The 17,346-nt window shown below is 42.6% G+C and overlaps 1 protein-coding gene across 6 annotated transcripts in view; it reads right to left on the reverse strand.

The window, feature by feature from the left end:
- The window catches only part of afap1l2 (actin filament associated protein 1 like 2), a 144,856-nt gene that overhangs the window by 43,712 nt on the left and 83,798 nt on the right, over nt 1–17,346 (reverse strand). For all 6 annotated transcript variants that reach the window (XR_016487211.1, XR_016487210.1, XM_090202530.1 and 3 more), the window contains 4 exons: nt 8,799–8,978; nt 8,380–8,466; nt 5,639–5,723; nt 1,235–1,339 (listed from right to left, as the gene is read on the reverse strand). Coding sequence is in view for 4 of the 6 variants with exons in the window: in XM_090202530.1 (XP_090058656.1) it covers nt 1,235–1,339; nt 5,639–5,723; nt 8,380–8,466; nt 8,799–8,978 (457 nt within the window). In the remaining 2 variants the exon portion in view is untranslated. The remainder of the gene's footprint in view (nt 1–1,234; nt 1,340–5,638; nt 5,724–8,379; nt 8,467–8,798; nt 8,979–17,346) is intronic.

Consider the following 17,346-nt stretch of genomic DNA (forward strand, 5'->3'; position numbering starts at 1 on the left):
AATTGTAGACCTCCACAAGTCTGATTCCTCCCTGGCAGTATTGATGTTGTTTCATGTCCCTACTCTTGTTTCTTGTATTGTTCCATGTTTAGTTAATTATTACTCACCACCTGGACTTGCGCCCCAACTCCCAGCGTCTACGTTACAACTACGGCAAATCTACAATGGCAATTTACCTTGCACATTTTTATGAATGGAAAACTCATATTGGTGTACTTACTTTTTCATTTCCAATTAATGTAATACATTAATAACAACTTGTCTTAATATGGTATTGTAATTTCTTATCAAGGGTTGAAAAATAAATCTCTGAACTGTCCACATCTAAAATTTGTAACCATAAACAGACAATCATGATTCAGTTAATATCTCTGTTTTCATTAAATCATAGTCTGATAAAAGTATTTCAAATTACACAAATTATATTCTAATTAAGTTGAAATTCAAGATTAAATGTTTGTATGAAAATACAATAAGTATTTATTATGAATTGTCAGCCCTGCGATTTTCAATGTTACCGATAGGTCAATACTTTTTGTGGGGCAGGAGTAGAGAACCTAGACACAGCTGTCTGGTATCAGACTCGTTTGACACGGTAACAACATGAGATCAACCGATCTGCTGGTTTAGTCTGGGATTTCAGTCACAAACAATTTTATTTTAACATGCATGTTAGTAGTGTTTTAAGAAATCCAGCGCTTATACACAGCTGCGTGTTAAGTTCTGCGTCTTGGTTGCAAACGGGCCTCTTTTTGCTTTGACCATGTAAGATTTAGAGGAGGCTGGAGGGTAGAGATATAGGAGGATGGGGTCCTCGTAATCACTGGAATAGAACAGATGGAAGTGTATCAAACACATAAAAGACATGGTTTCCATGTGTTTGATTCCGTTCCATTACTTTCTTTGCAGCCATTACATTGAGCCCATCCTCCGATATCTTCAGCAACCCCCGGTAAAATGTCATTTCATACCAACAAATTGAAAGGAAAGAAGGAGGGGAAAGGAAAGTGAAGACCAGATAGAGAAGACAGAATTACAGAGACAAAGAGCAGGTGAATAAGGAGACAAGAAAAATAAAGTGAAAAAGAGATAGGTCTGGATTCAAACCAACCGCAATGTGCAGACATCGCACTACATTGCGGTTTGTTTGAATCCTTTGCAGTGACTTTGGCTGTACTGTATGTTAACAGGGTAATGGCTGATTTGCCTAGCTCTGGAGGCCATCTCCACTCACCTGAGGTGTCGACACATTTCTCCGGACTGTCTAAGGAAGAGGTCTTCTTCTTGCCAATGTTCATTAAGTTACTGAACTTCAGACCTGCACTGTATTTCTTCTTCACTGTAAAGGATGAAGGCAGAAAAAGGTTCTAAACCAAGAGACCCAACAAGCGTTTACTACTGTAAACAATCAAGAACAAGGTTAAGCAGAGCATTACATTATGTGGTTGGATTGATGTTAATGGGAGTGATGCAAATTCATCCACAAGACTGCTATATTCTCTCAAATCACTTACTAAGGTGATTGAAACCAATAACAACCAATTAGAAATGGACCATTCTAAAATTCCTGTACTTTAAACCCCTAGTAGTGACAGTTACTGTGTTGTCCTCAGTCTAATCATGGATACATAACGTAAAACTTAAATTAATAGCCCGGGCATTTATTTTCTTAAATCACTGAACACAACAGGCACTGAGAGACAGGCTTCTATTTGAGCCAGGCGTCTTATTTCATTCACATGGGTAATTGTTTAATTCCAATGTTCACTTCCAGGATGTTAATACATTTCTTCATTTCCTGCCCTAACGTGTTATTATTGCCCATACTAAAACAATAAAAAAATTTACTTTTCCATGACAGAATAATTATTCTCCTCTGACAGTGCATTTTCATACTGGCCACTAGAAGGCGATCAGACAATTGTACTCCTGAAGTTGTTGACTGTTTTTGTGCTTGCCATTAGCTAGCAGTTATCAGCTGTTAGAAGCCAATGGCTAGCATTTTCATATTGGTGATAAAAATGGATGATTTCCATAATTTGTTTGAATTACTGAATAATTTAATTTAGCAAATCAAACATTAAACCTCATTTAAAAAACGATGGTAATTCATGGTAACCTCATAAGCAATTCATTTAGACCCTAAGATTATTTGAAACAGGTGTTTATTTGCTGAAACGTGTGCGGTTGACCGGCTATTAAAAGTGACAGCCGGCTATTTGAGACTGTGTTTAATTGAAGTCAAAAGTAAAACTTATGATAACACCTCGAGTGAAACATAACTGAAGAGTTGCTCTTACAAAAAATGTCACCTACTGTTCAGCGTGTACTAGACAAAATATGCATGATTACACTGTAAATTGTGTTAAGATTACAAGAGTATATTTATATATTCATAATCGTCAATCTCCCAAAAATCGATTGGCTCAAGAAAGTACTTTAATCTACTTTAATTAGGTTTACATATAACCTTTTTATGCGAGTAAAGTACATGTCGGATAAAAAAATGTTGCAACAGGCCTGATGGAAACAGCAAATTTGGCAGTAAACTTTCCGAATGTCGACAAAACAAAATATGCTACACAAGGTGGGCTCTTTTTGTGTATGGACAATTAATTACAGTGCCTTGCGAAAGTATTCGGCCCCCTTGAACTTTGCGACCTTTTGCCACATTTCAGGCTTCAAACATAAAGATATAACACTGTATTTTTTTGTGAAGAATCAACAACAAGTGGGACACAATCATGAAGTGGAACGACATTTATTGGATATTTCAAACTTTTTTAACAAATAAAAAACTGAAAAATTGGGCGTGCAAAATTATTCAGCCCCTTTACTTTCAGTGCAGCAAACTCTCTCCAGAAGTTCAGTGAGGATCTCTGAATGATCCAATGTTGACCTAAATGACTAATGATGATAAATACAATCCACCTGTGTGTAATCAAGTCTCCGTATAAATGCACCTGCACTGTGATAGTCTCAGAGGTCCGTTAAAAGCGCAGAGAGCATCATGAAGAACAAGGAACACACCAGGCAGGTCCGAGATACTGTTGTGAAGAAGTTAAAAGCCGGATTTGGATACAAAAAGATTTCCCAAGCTTTAAACATCCCAAGGAGCACTGTGCAAGCGATAATATTGAAATGGAAGGAGTATCAGACCACTGCAAATCTACCAAGACCTGGCCGTCCCTATAAACTTTCAGCTCATACAAGGAGAAGACTGATCAGAGATGCAGCCAAGAGGCCCATGATCACTCTGGATGAACTGCAGAGATCTACAGCTGACGTGGGAGACTCTGTCCATAGGACAACAATCAGTCGTATATTGCACAAATCTGGCCTTTATGGAAGAGTGGCAAGAAGAAAGCCATTTCTTAAAGATATCCATAAAAAGTGTCGTTTAAAGTTTGCCACAAGCCACCTGGGAGACACACCAAACATGTGGAAGAAGGTGCTCTGGTCAGATGAAACCAAAATTGAACTTTTTGGCAACAATGCAAAACGTTATGTTTGGTGTAAAAGCAACACAGCTGAACCCACTGTCAAACATGGTGGTGGCAGCATCATGGTTTGGGCCTGCTTTTCTTCAGCAGGGACAGGGAAGATGGTTAAAATTGATGAGAAGATGGATAGAGCCAAATACAGGACCATTCTGGAAGAAAACCTGATGGAGTCTGCAAAAGACCTGAGACTGGGACGGAGATTTGTCTTCCAACAAGACAATGATCCAAAACATAAAGCAAAATCTACAATGGAATGGTTCAAAAATAAACATATCCAGGTGTTAGAATGGCCAAGTCAAAGTCCAGACCTGAATCCAATCGAGAATCTGTGGAAAGAACTGAAAACTGCTGTTCACAAATGCTTTCCATCCAACCTCACTGAGCTCGAGCTGTTTTGCAAGGAGGAATGGGAAAACATTTCAGTCTCTCGATGTGCAAAACTGATAGAGACATACCCCAAGCGACTTACAGCTGTAATCGCAGCAAAAGGTGGCGCTACAAAGTATTAACTTAAGGGGGCTGAATAATTTTGCACGCCCAATTTTTCAGTTTTACATTTGTTAAAAAAGTTTGAAATATCCAATAAATGTCGTTCCACTTCATGATTGTGTCCCACTTGTTGTTGATTCTTCACAAAAAAATTCAGTTTTATATCTTTATGTTTGAAGCCTGAAATGTGGCAAAAGGTCGCAAAGTTCAAGGGGGCCGAATACTTTCGCAAGGCACTGTATGTGAGAAATAACCAATAACCATCATGCAAATATTGATATAATAACCATCATGTCAAAGTAAACTTGGAGTCACACCATGATATGTTTTGTGGTCTTTTCACTGCGACTCGGGAAAGCATGCAGTTTACTAGGTTAAATACATTACGATGAACTTCACAGGGTGGTGAAAGTACAGGGTGATAAATATTGAGGGTCTTATTCTGATGACATGATGATCGATGCTTGGCTACCGTTTGACAACTAAAAATCTTGCTCTTTCATTCATAATGATCTCATCGTGCATTAGGCTATACCTGCACTGTATCTGCGAGCTGATGTCTAGAGCACGGTTTTCCAAACTCTGTCCTGGGGCCCCCCTGGGTGCATATTTTGATTTTTGCCCTAGCATTACACAGCTGATTCAAATAACCAACTCATCATCAAGCTTTCATTATTTGAATCAGCTAGGGCAAAGAACTAAACGTGGGGATTTTTTTTATGTGGATTTTAGAATATTCACATTACAATCTCTCACCAATTGGATGGAAACCTAGCTACTTTATTTTATAATTGACACTTGGTAACATTATCCTTACTGTCTTCAATTTAAGAGTAAGGGTACATTAAGGAAAATTCTGTGTTGTTTGGATGGTCCAACTGCTGGGAAGCAAGGAGTGGTTCAAATAGTTGGGTTATTTTCTTTAAAAGAGCAAGGTTGGGTTGTTGAGGCTGGGTTACTGATACTGGGTTCTTGAGATATGACCCAGCAGATCAGATCAGAAGACTGGAGGCCTGGCTTACTGGGGGCGTGGCTTTCAGATACTTGATTATAAATGTCATTCTGGTTCATCTGTTCTGTTGTATTGTTATCACATGTTAAGGTTGAACACGGATACTTTTGTAGCTTTAATTGGTTCTTCAGGGAGCCTATGCATAGCCCAATGTTGGGATAGTTACCACTTTGTTACAATAATGTAAATTTCAATGTTATTAATTAAAATATATATATATATATATATTCTATGAAAATGTATATTTGCATTGCACAAACTTAACATGATGAACAAGAAGGACATGTATTGTCACGGGTGGCCAAAAATAACTATATGAAACAATTCCCCTAATAGGCCACACCTCCTAAAAATAACCTATGGATTGCATTAAAAAAGACCCAGCTGCTGGGTCAACCCAGCATGCAAGTGAATAAAAACCCAACTATGGTTAAATTAACCCATGTTTGAGTAATCCCCCAAAAACTTAACATGATTATCAGCGAACTCCTCCAGTTAGGATCACTCTGGGGGGAAGCGTTCCCTATGTACTGATCTAGGATGGATCAGCTTCTTCTCCCCCAATCCTAACCCCAAGCCTCTAGTGGCAACTTCACCCATAATTGGTGAGGATCAGAGCTGAGACGTTACTCACCATCTTTAGTTTCAAGGGTCTCAGCGTGGCTGTCTGTGCTGCTGCCACTTTCAGAAGTAACTGAGTACCTCTCACTGAGCTCCCCCTGCGTATAGAGACCACCACACACACATTTACTATACACACACACACTTACCGTACACACACAGACTCTACTCAAACATAAACAATTGTACACAACTCTTGTGAAGCATGATTGACAATTGATTGTGGTTTTCAATCCATTCCTGCCGGACCCCCAAGGTGTGGGCATTTTTGTTCGAGCCCAGCACTAACGTCATCTGATTCAATCAGGCCCTTTCTACAAGCTCCCAGCAACAAGGGAACAGAAAGCATGTCCCATGTTCCCTATTGAAACCCCATGATGAAATAGTTACTTGTACTTACACTAGTCAGATAAAACCTTGTTTGAACGCAGCTTTGGAACTTTAACATATAACCAAGTTATAACCAATCTAATCTCGGAAACCCATAACTAAAATATTGCGTAATTGAATCAGTTGCTTGATTAAGTTCTGGGGTAGACGTGTTAGAAAATATACTAGAACGTGGAGCGGAAGCAGGGTGGTAGCTCCAGCTCCCCCTATTTGCAATTTACTTGCAAGTATTCACACCCCTTGACTTTTTCCACATTTTGTTGTTACAACCTGAATTTAAAATGGATTAAATGTAGATTTTGTTTTCCACTGGCCTACTCACAATACCCCATAATGTGAACGTGGAATTGTTTGTCTTCACCATTTTTTTATATATTTTTTTACAAATTAATTAAAAGTGAAAAGCTAAGTCAATGAGTATTCAACCCCTTGTCATGGCAAGACTAAATACATTCAGTAGCAAAAATGTGCTTAATAATTCACGTAATACGGTGCATTTACTCACTCTTTGTGCAATATAAGTGTTTAACATTATTTTTTATTGACTACCTCATCTCTGTACTCCACACATACAATTATCTGTAAGGTCCCTCAGTCAGGCAGTTCATTTCAAACACAGAATCAACCACAAAGACCATGGATATTTTTTCCAAGAAAGGCACCTATTGGTAGATGGGTAAAAACAACAAACCCCCAAAGGTGCCTAATTTCTACACTGAACAAAAATATAAACGCAGCATGTAAAGTGTTGGGCCAATGTTTCAAGAGCTGAAATAAAAGTTCCCAGACATTTTTAATATGCACAAAAAGCTTACTTCTCTCAAATTTAGTTTAGAGCAGCAAAAATAAATGTTTTGTCATACCTGTGGTATACGATCTGATATACCATGGCTGTCAGCCAATCAGCATTCAGGGCCTGAACCACCCAGTTTATAATATCTCTTTGCGCATGGTGAAGTTATTAATTACACTTTGGATGGTGCATCAATACACCCAGTCACTACAAAGATACTTCCTAATTCAGTTGCCGGAGAGGAAGGAAACCTCTCAGGGATTTCACATGAGGCGAATGGTGACTTTTAAACAGTTGCCATGTTTAAAGGTTGTGATAGGAGAAAACTGAGGATGGATGCACAACATTGTAGTTACTCTACAATACTAACCTAAATGAGTGAAAAGTAGGAGTGAAAATTAGGAAGCCTGTACAGAATAAAAATATTTTAAAACATGCAACCTGTTTGCAATAAGGCACTAAAGTAAAACTGCAAAAAATGTGGCAAAGAAATTAACTTTTATGTCCTGAATAGAAAGCGTTAAATTTGGGGCAAATCCAACATAACATCACCAGTCCTTATGTTTTCAAATGGTGTTGGCTGCATCATGTTATGGGTATGCTTGTCATCGGCATGGACTGGGGAGTTTTTCAGGATAACAAAGAAACGGAATGGAGTTAAGCACAGGCAAAATCCTAGAGGAAAACCTGGTTCAGTCTGTTTTCCAACAGACACAGAGACAAATTCACCTTTCAGCAGGTCAATAACCTAAAACACAAAGCCAAATATACACTGCAGTTGCTTACCAAGATGACAATGAATGTTCCTGAGTGGCCTAGTTACAGTTTTGACTTAAATCGACTTGAAAATCTATTGCATTACATGAACATGGCTTCTTAGCAATGATTAACAACCAACTTGACAAAACTTGAAGTGTTTTAAAAATAATAAAGTGCCAATATTTTACTATCCAGGTGTGCAAAGCTCTTAGATACTTACCCACAACTCTAATCACAACTGTAATCACTGCCAAAGGTGATTCTTATGCGTATAGACTCAGGTGTGTGAATACTTATATGAATAAGATATTTCTGTATTTCATTTTCAATACGTTTGCAAACATTTCTAAAAGCATGTTTTCACTTTCTCATTATGGGGTATTGTGTAAAACGTAAATGAAACGTACGCTTTTGTCTACGGTTTCGTCCTCTTTCTTGAACTGTTCGGCTTGATTTTATTTAATATTATTTTGTATATAAGTGAGAAAAGAAAAATACAATTTAACCCATTTTTAATTCAGGCTGTATCAACAAAATGTGGAATACGTCAAGGGGTATAAAAACTTTCTGAAGGCACTTTATGTCCCTTCCTTTGTTAAATGTTAAAGATGCGAACACCAAATGATCGGTGACGAAAAATCTGCGCATCGTAAACAAAGTTCCTTGTTACTCATCGCATCCCACAGTCTGTTGATACGCTACGATACCAGTTATGTTATGGGTCTCTGTCCATGAGAGACTATAACCAATCTCACCCAATAGCCATAACTACCAGTAAATAAATGAATTGTGTTCTATTGATGGTGTTCTACCTTAGTGCAAATGAGGCGCGAGGAGTCGGACACAAAGTGCTGCATCTCAGAGCCCTCTGCTGGTTTAGGGCTGATTTCCTGGATCACCTGATGGGGGAGACAAGGAAACAAGACCAATAGGTATGTGCCCCCTTCCCTTTCTGAGCATCTGGAAAAGCTATATATCAATCCAATCCATTACCATCATTGACATTATTGTAACTATCAGGGTTGGGGATTTATTCCATTTCAATTCAGGAAATCAACAGAAATTCAAATTTTCCTAATTGAAAAGCAAATTGTGAAAATGTAAATTAGAAATTCTGTTTACTACCTGAATTGACTGAATTGAAATGGAATTGACTCAAACACTGTGGTGACAACAATACAGTCTGACTCCAACCCCCCACCAATAGTCTCTCCATCTCCAGTCCCTATACCTTGAGCCACAGCTCTGTCTGCTCCTTGCTCTGCAGGCCCAGAACGATGGCCTCTCCTCCCATGGGGATGATTTTCAGCTTGTGCTCCTTCCTCTTGGGCTGCTTCTCCTTGTAGACCACGCTGCATCCCAGCAGGCTCACGTCCAACAGCGGCATCTGCTCCTTGGAGCTCTTGTAGCACTATTGGAACATCAAGAGGGTACAGTGGTTGGTGATGGAAATATGGCTTAGTTGGTTGGAGCAACTCATTCCAGGGAGGTGCATATTTTTGTCCTAGCCCAGCACTAGCATACAGTGCCTTTAGAAGGTATTCACACCCTTTGACTGTTTCCAATTTTTTTTTGTGTTAAAGCCTGACTTTAAAATGGATTAAATTTATATGTTTTGTCACTGGCCTACACTCAATACCCCATAATGTTAAACTGAGGATGGATCAACAACATTGTAGTTACTCCACAATACAAACTTAATTGACAGAGTGAAAAGAACGAAGCCTGTACAGAGTAAAAATAATCCTAAACATGCATCTGTTTGCAACAAGGCATTAAAGTAATACCGCAAACAATCTGGCAAAGCAATACATTTTTTTCCTGAATTCAAAGCTTTACCTTTGTGGCAAATCCAATACAACACATTACTGAGTACCACTCTCCATATTTTCAATCATAGTGGTGACTGCATCATGTTATGGGTATGCTTGTAATCATTAAGGACTGGGGAGTTTTTCAGGATACAAAAGAAACTGAAGCACGGGAAAAACCCTATAGGAAAACCTGGTTCAGTCTGCTTTCCACCACACTGGGATACTCATTTGCCTTTCAGCAGGACAATAAACTAAAACAACAAGGCCAAATCTACACTGGAATTGCTTACCAAGAACACAGCAAATGTGAATGTGAGTGGCTGAGTTACAGTTTTGACTTAAATCTACTTGAAAATCTATGGCAAGATCTGAAATGGTTGACTAACAATGATCAACAACCAATTTGACAGAGCTTGAAGAATTTTTTAAATAATAATGGGCTAATGTTGCACAATCCTGGTGTGGAAAGCTCTTAGAGATGTACCCAGAAAGACTCACAGCTGTAATTGCTGTAACATAACACAAGGTGGAATAGGTATAGGTATGAATACTTTCTGAAGGAACTACACATGATTCAAGTGCTTGCTATTAGTTGATAAGTAGAATCAGGTGTGTTAGTGTGGGGCTATAACACAAATGTGCTCAATCAGGGTGTCCCCCAGAAATGGACTGAGAAACATTGGGTTGGAGCCTGGTTAGTGCATTATGGTTGTGGGTTTGATTGTGACATGCCTACTCCTGCTCCCCGCTCCAGCACTCGACGTGGCCGGTCAACTAACCACCGGTTCTGGCAACCATCATTACGCACACCTGCTACCCATCGTTACCCACACCTGGACCTCATCATCACCTGGATTACTCTCCCTTTATTTAGCCCTCAGTAGCCTCAGTCAGTATTGGTTTTGGTCACGTTCAGCCCGTCTCCTGTTTTGCTTATCTGCTTTATTCTTATCATTAAACTCATTTTCTGCACCTGCTTCCTGACTCGCAGTGTATTTGTTACAGAATACTGCCTCTCTATATGGAAGAAGCAGAAGAGAAAGACATCTCCCAGACCGTCGGTGAACAGGGACACCTACTCCGCCAACACCACAATCAGCTGGCACAACTGGGTGCGGCTATGGATGACACCAACCGAGAGAGGATTCACCTCCAACTAGCAGAGGGCCTCCTACCACGAGTCATCCCAGCGAGCCAGCCCAACAGCCTACCCAGCACTCCGCCCAGGTTAACGATGCCCGACTGTCCCTCCCGGACAAATATGACAGGACTCCATCCAAATGCTGTGGCTTCCTACTCCAGTGCTCCCTCTATTTCTCCCATCAGATGGGAGCCCCCACCACTGAGAGGTCCAAGGTTGCCACGGTCATTTCCCTGCTAACCGGGCGGGTGATGGAGTGGGCTACGGCCATCTGGGAGAGGAAGAGCTGGGTTCTGTTCAGGGCTGTCTTCGACCATCCACCGGAGGGCAGAGAGGGAGGTGAGTGACTACTTCAACTCCGGCAGGGTGCCCAGACCGCTGCAGAGTACATCCTCACCTGCCGTACCGTAGCAGCCTCTAGCGAATGGAATGAACCGGCACTCCGCACCCTATTCCGAAGAAGACTGCGCGAGGAGGTCCAGACAGAGTTGGCGTGCCTGGACAACCTTCTTCGGGAGCGCCAGCGCCCCCCTCTTCCTGAGCCCATGTAGGTAGGGGCCACACACCTCCTAGCGGCAGAGCAGCGTAACCTGAAACAGCTGGGGCTCTGATCCTATTGGGACCAGGAGGGGCACAAGCTTCAGCGGTGTCTCAACTCGGGGTCCACGGGGGCAGAGCAGCGGCCCCGTGATCATCTGTCTCCTGGAGTTGGTGTGAGTATTCCATCATCATTGCTTTCTGCCAAACTGTCCCTGGTTTCTATTTCACTGGCTGGCTGTCCCTCGTGTTGTCTCTACAGCCCTAGTGGACTCCGGTGCCGCAGGGAATTTCATTGACCAGACCCTTGCCTCCTCTCTGAACATCACCTTGTCCCCACTCTGCTCTCCTCTTCAGGTCCAAGCCCTGGATAATTGAACAGTGGGATCTGGTACATTAATGCATATCACATCACCAGTCACCAGCACCCATGCACCAAGAAAAGCCTTCCTTCCTCATCATCAACCCACCCATACACAAAGTCATGACGTTGGAGCCTCCCGTGGCACCAACGTCATGACCCCACCATCTCCTAGTAAAGGATGAAAATCACCGCCTGGAAGACCTGCTTTTTCTTGCACTGTGGTTCCACTTCGATTGAGAGACCTGTGGTTGCCCTCCAGACCGACCGTTTTCTCCAAGAGACGCCACCCGTCTCCCTCCTCATTGCACCTGGGACTGTGCCATTGACATGCTTGCAGGCTCTGTGCCTCCGCACAGCCGCATCTACCCTCTGTCGGTGGCTGAAACCGATGCCATGGAGGAATACATCCAGGAGGTTCTCCAACAGGGTTTCATCCACCCATCCACCTCCCTTGCGTTGGCAGGCTTCTTCTTCGTGACCAAAAAGGATGGAGGTCTACGTCCATGCATCGATTACAGAGGCCTCAATTCCACCACTACCAAGTACCGCTACCTTCTCCAGTTGGTACCGGCCACTATCGAACAGCTTCGCGGGGCATGTTCTCTTTTTACAAAACTGGACCTGTGGAGTTCCTACAAATTGATCCGGGATGAATGGAAAATGTTTTATGTTCTGGGTAGCTTCAGAAAATAATATTGATCTATACGCTGATTCGATGAGTGAGTTTATAAGTAAGTGATTTGGAGATGTACCCACTGTGACTATTAAAACCTATCCTAACCAGAAACTGTGGATAGATGGCAGCATTCGTGCAAAACTGAAAGCTCGAACCACCGTATTTAACCATGGAAAGATGACTGGGAATATGGTCAAATACAAACAGTGTAGTTATTCCCTCCGCAAGGCAAACAAGATAAATGTTGGTATAGGGACAAAGTGGTCGCAATTCAACGACTCAGACACGAGATGGATGTGGCAGGGTCTATGGGCAATCACGGACTACAAGAAAGCCAGCCATGTCAAGGACACCGAAATCTTGCTTCCAGGCAAACTAAACACCTTTTCCCGCTTTGAGGATAATACTGTGCCACCGACGTGGCCTGCTACCAGGGACTGTGGGCTCTCCCTCTCCTTGTCCGTGGCCGACGTGAGTAAGAACATAACACGTGGCCCAGACGGCATCCCTAGCCGCGCCCTCAGAGCATTTGCAGAACAGCTGGCTTGTGTTTTTATGTTACTTCATGATGGCCACCATTGTTCCTGTACCCAAGAAGGCAAAGGTAAGTGAACTAAATGACTATCGCCCCGCAGCACTCACCTCTGTCAACATGAAGTACTTTGAGAGAGACTAGTCAAGGATCATATCACCTCCACCTTACCTGTCACCCTAGACCCACTTAAATTTGCATACCACCCAATAGGTTCACAGACGATGCAATCGCCATCACACTGCACACTGCCCTATCCCATCTGGACAAGAGGAAAACCCATGTAAGAATGCTGTTCATTGACTACAGGTCATCATTCAACACCATAGTACCCTACAAGCTCATGTTTATGCTTGAGGCCCTGGGTCTGAACCCCACCCTGTGCAATGGGTCCTGGATTTCCTGAAGGGCCGCCCCCAGGTGGTAAAGGTAGGAAACAACATCCCCACTTTGCTGATCTTCAACACTGGAGCCCCACAAGGGTGCGCGCTCAGCCTCCTCATGTACTCCCTGTTCACCCATGACTGCATGGTCATGCACGCCTCCTACTCAATTATCAAGTTTGCAGACGACACAACAATAGTAGGCTTTAACACAAACAATGACAAGACAGGTGAGGATGTCTGGAAAACAACCTCTCACTCAACGTCAAAAAAACAAAGGAGATGATCGTGGACCTCAGGAAAAACCAGAGGGAGCACCCCCTATTCACATCGATGGGACAGCAGCGCAGAAGGTGGAACGTTTTAAGTTCCTCGGCATACACATCACAGACAAACTGAAATGGTCCACCCACATAGATAGTGTGGTGAAGAAAGCGCAACAGCGCCTCTTCAACCTCAGGAGGCTGAAGAAATTTGGCTTGTTACCTACAACTCTTACAAACTTTTACAGATTCACAATTGAGAGAATCCTGTCGGGCTGTATCACGGCCTGGTACGGCAACTGCACTGTCCACAACCGCAGGGCTCTCCAGAGGGTGGTGCGGTCTGCACAGCGCATCACCGAGGACAAACTACCAGCCCTTCAGGACACCTACAGCACCCGTTGTCACAGGAAAGCCAAAAAGATCATCAAAGACAACCACCTGAGCCACTGCCTGTTCATCCCGCTACTATCCAGAAGGCGAGGTCAGCACACGTGCATCAAAGCTGGCACCGAGAGACTGAAAAATAGCTTCAAGGCCATCAGACTGATAAACAGCCATCACTAACACAGAGAAGCTGCTGCCTACATACAGACTTTAAATCATTAGCCACTTTAATAAATAGATCACTAGTCACTTTAATAATGACACTTTAATAATGTTTACATATCTTGCATTACTCATCCCATATGTACAGTGGGGCAAAAAAGTATTTAGTCAGCCACCAATTGTGCAAGTTCTCCCACTGAAAAAGATGAGAGAAGCATGTAATATTCATCATAGGTACACTTCAACTATGACAGACAAAACGAGAAAAAAAATCTAGAAAATCACATTGTAGAATTTTTAATGAATTTATTTGCAAATGATGGTGGAAAATAAGTATTTGGTCAATAACAAAAGTTTATCTCAATACTTTGTTATATACCCTTTGTTGGCAATGACAGAGGTCAAACGTTTTCTGTAAGTCTTCACAAGGTTTTCACACACTGTTGCTGGTATTTTGGCCCATTCCTCCATGCAGATCTCCTCTAGAGCAGTGATGTTTTGGGGCTGTTGCTGGGCAACACAGACTTTCAACTCCCTCCAAAGATTTTCTATGGGGTTGAGATCTGGAGACTGGCTAGGCCACTCAAGGACCTTGAAATGCTTCTTACGAAGCCACTCCTTCGTTGCCCGGGCGGTGTGTTTGGGATCATTGTCATGCTGAAAGACCCAGCCACGTTTCATCTTCAATGCCCTTGCTGATGGAAGGAGGTTTTCACTCAAAATCTCACGATACATGGCCCCATTCATTCTTTCCTTTACCTGTGGTCCAGGCCACCACAGATAACTGCGAGTGTGTGCTTTCATTCGAGTGATCCCTGGATGTCCCTCATACAGGTCAGATAGCAGTCTCCTCTGGAATTTGTGAGGTACCACCACCCTTGATCCCCACAGAACACATCCTTGATCAGTGGACAACTGGTCTTTCTTGTCGATGAATGGACGAAGGTTATCGTCATTTACGAAGGTTGGCCAACCGCCTAATGTTAAGTCCAGGACTTTGGAAAGCACTGGGTCTTTCCTTGTTTCCTCTGCTATGTCTGAAGCAGATATGGGCAGTTCGTCAATGAGAGAGATCTGGAAGACTGCTCTATCATCTTCACTGTCGGAGTCACTATTGCATGGTAGTCTTGATAGTGCATCGGCATTTGCGTGATCACTGGATTGTCTGTACTCAATCTCGTAGTCTAACAATATCAGAGCCCAACTTTGCATTCGAAGTGCAGCAAGGGTTGGTATAGCTGATTTTGATCCAAGGATGACCAACAGAGGCTTGTCAGCAGTTGGAACTTCCTTCCGTAGAGGTATTTGTGAAACTTCTTCACTCCGAATATTATGCTCAGGGCTTCCTTCTCAATTTGAGCATAATTTTTCTTACTTGGTGACAGAGTCCCTGATGCAAATGCAATAGGGTGTTCTTCACCTGACGGTAGAACATGTGAGATGACGGCTCCTACTCCGTATGGAGATGCATCACATGCGAGTCTCAGCTTCATCTCTGTGTTGTAGTGGGCAAGCCACTTGCTCTTTTTGCAAGTCTTGAATTCTTCTTCACATTGTGGGGACCAATTCCACTTTGTATCGGCCTGCAGCAGTTGGTGAAGCAGATGCAACAATGTGCACAAGTTTGCCACAAACTTTCCATAATAGTTCAGGAGCCCAAAAATGACCTCAGATCTGAGATATTTGTGGGTGCTGGTGCGTTTACGATTGCTTCCACCTTGCTGTTGGTTGGGTGCAGGCCTTGTGCATCAATCTTGTATCCGAGATACTCCACTGAGTCCTGGAGAAACTCACACTTCCTGCGTTTCATTCTCACTCCGTATTTCTGCAGTCTTGACATCACTTTGTCCAGCACTACAAGGTGCTCTCCAATAGTTGGTGCTGACACGAGGATGTCATCCATGAAGCACACAAAATTGTCTATACCATCCAAGATCTGATCCATTGTGTGTTGGAATATCGCTGGAGCTGTCGAGATTCCATAGGCCAAGCGAATTAATCTGAATAGCCCCTTGTGTGTATTGATGGTCAGATACTGTTCTGACTCCGGATCCAGCTTCAGTTGCTGATAAGCGAATGCCAGGTCCAGCTTACTGAAAACCTTCCCACCAGCTAGAGTGGCAAACAGATCTTCAGCGTTTGGTAGTGGATATTCCTCTGGTAGTATGCAGCGATTTACTGTGACCTTGTAGTCACCGCACATTCTGATGGTCTTGTCTTTCTTTGGGACAACAACAATCAGAGAGGCCCAGTCGCTCCTCGCTACTTTCGTGATTGTGTTATTCTACTGTAGGCGGTCCAGTCCCTTCTCTACTGCTTCCTTAAGACCATAGGGAAGTGGATGTGGTTTGTGAAAGATAGGCTTGGTTCCTTCTTGCACTCTGACTTTTGCTGTGAAATCTTGTATTTCACCGTAGCCATCTTTGAAAAGTTATTTGTGTGTCTCCAGCATGTTAGTGAGTGTAGCCTGACTCACTGGTTTGTCATTTCTCAGACTGAAGATTTCTCCCCAGTTCAACTTAATCTTTTGAAGCCAGTTTCTGCCTAACAAGGCTGATTTTTCTCCTTTAACAATGACAAGCGGTAGCGTCCACTCCTTCCCCTCATACCGGACTGGTACCTGGATCTGCCCTAACACAGAAATAGTGTCACCAGTGTATGAAGAAAGACGGATGGACGCGGGCTGAAAGAGGGCACTCTTTCAGTTTTTCTTTGTAGAGTCTCTCTGGAACCAGAGATACAGACGCTTCGGTGTCCAGCTGCATTTTTACTGGTTTTCCCGCTAACTCCATGTTGAGATAGATTCCATCTTTTTGTTGTTGAGCTGTGTACACTCTGAACAGTTCCACTACTGTTTCAGTTGTACCTTCCTCTTCTTGTGCTGTGTCTGACACTTGTGCCCTCTTGCTGTGCGTTTCAAGGCTTTACACACTCTCTGTAAATGTCCAACCTTTCCACAATTGTGGCACTTTTCATTTTGGAATCGACATTCACTGTGCTGATGATTATCTCCCCCACATCTGTAGCAACTTGGCTTAGACCTTTGAGATGTGGGCTGCTTTGTTCTTGTGTAACCTTGAGGACGGGACTGAGAAAAATGTGACTTTTGTGAGCCTTTTTCCCCACGTGCACACTGACCTTCTGAACACCTTTCTGACGTTCTGCATGTCCCGATAGCTCAATTGTATCCATGTGGGCAAGCTCGAGTCCAAGTGCTATATCACAGGCTTTCTTACAGGTCAGGTCCTTCTCTGACAGAAGCCTTCTGTGATATGCTTCACCTGTGAGACCACATACAAACTTGTCTCGGAGAGCTTCATCAAGAAATTGTGCAAACTCACATGTACTTGCGAACCTTTTCAAAGCAAGGATGTAGTCAGCCACAGTTTCCCCTTGACTCTGGTGACGTTGGTAAAATCTGAAACGTTCTCCAATGAGAATTGGCTTAGGCTTGAAATACCTTGAAAGAATTTCAGTCAGTTCTGCATAGTTCAACTCCACTACTTTTATTGGTTCAATG

The sequence above is a fragment of the Oncorhynchus mykiss genome, chromosome 16 (assembly GCF_057628025.1).
Source record: "Oncorhynchus mykiss isolate SJ-2025 chromosome 16, ASM5762802v1, whole genome shotgun sequence".
In the NCBI taxonomy this organism is placed as follows: domain Eukaryota; kingdom Metazoa; phylum Chordata; class Actinopteri; order Salmoniformes; family Salmonidae; genus Oncorhynchus; species Oncorhynchus mykiss.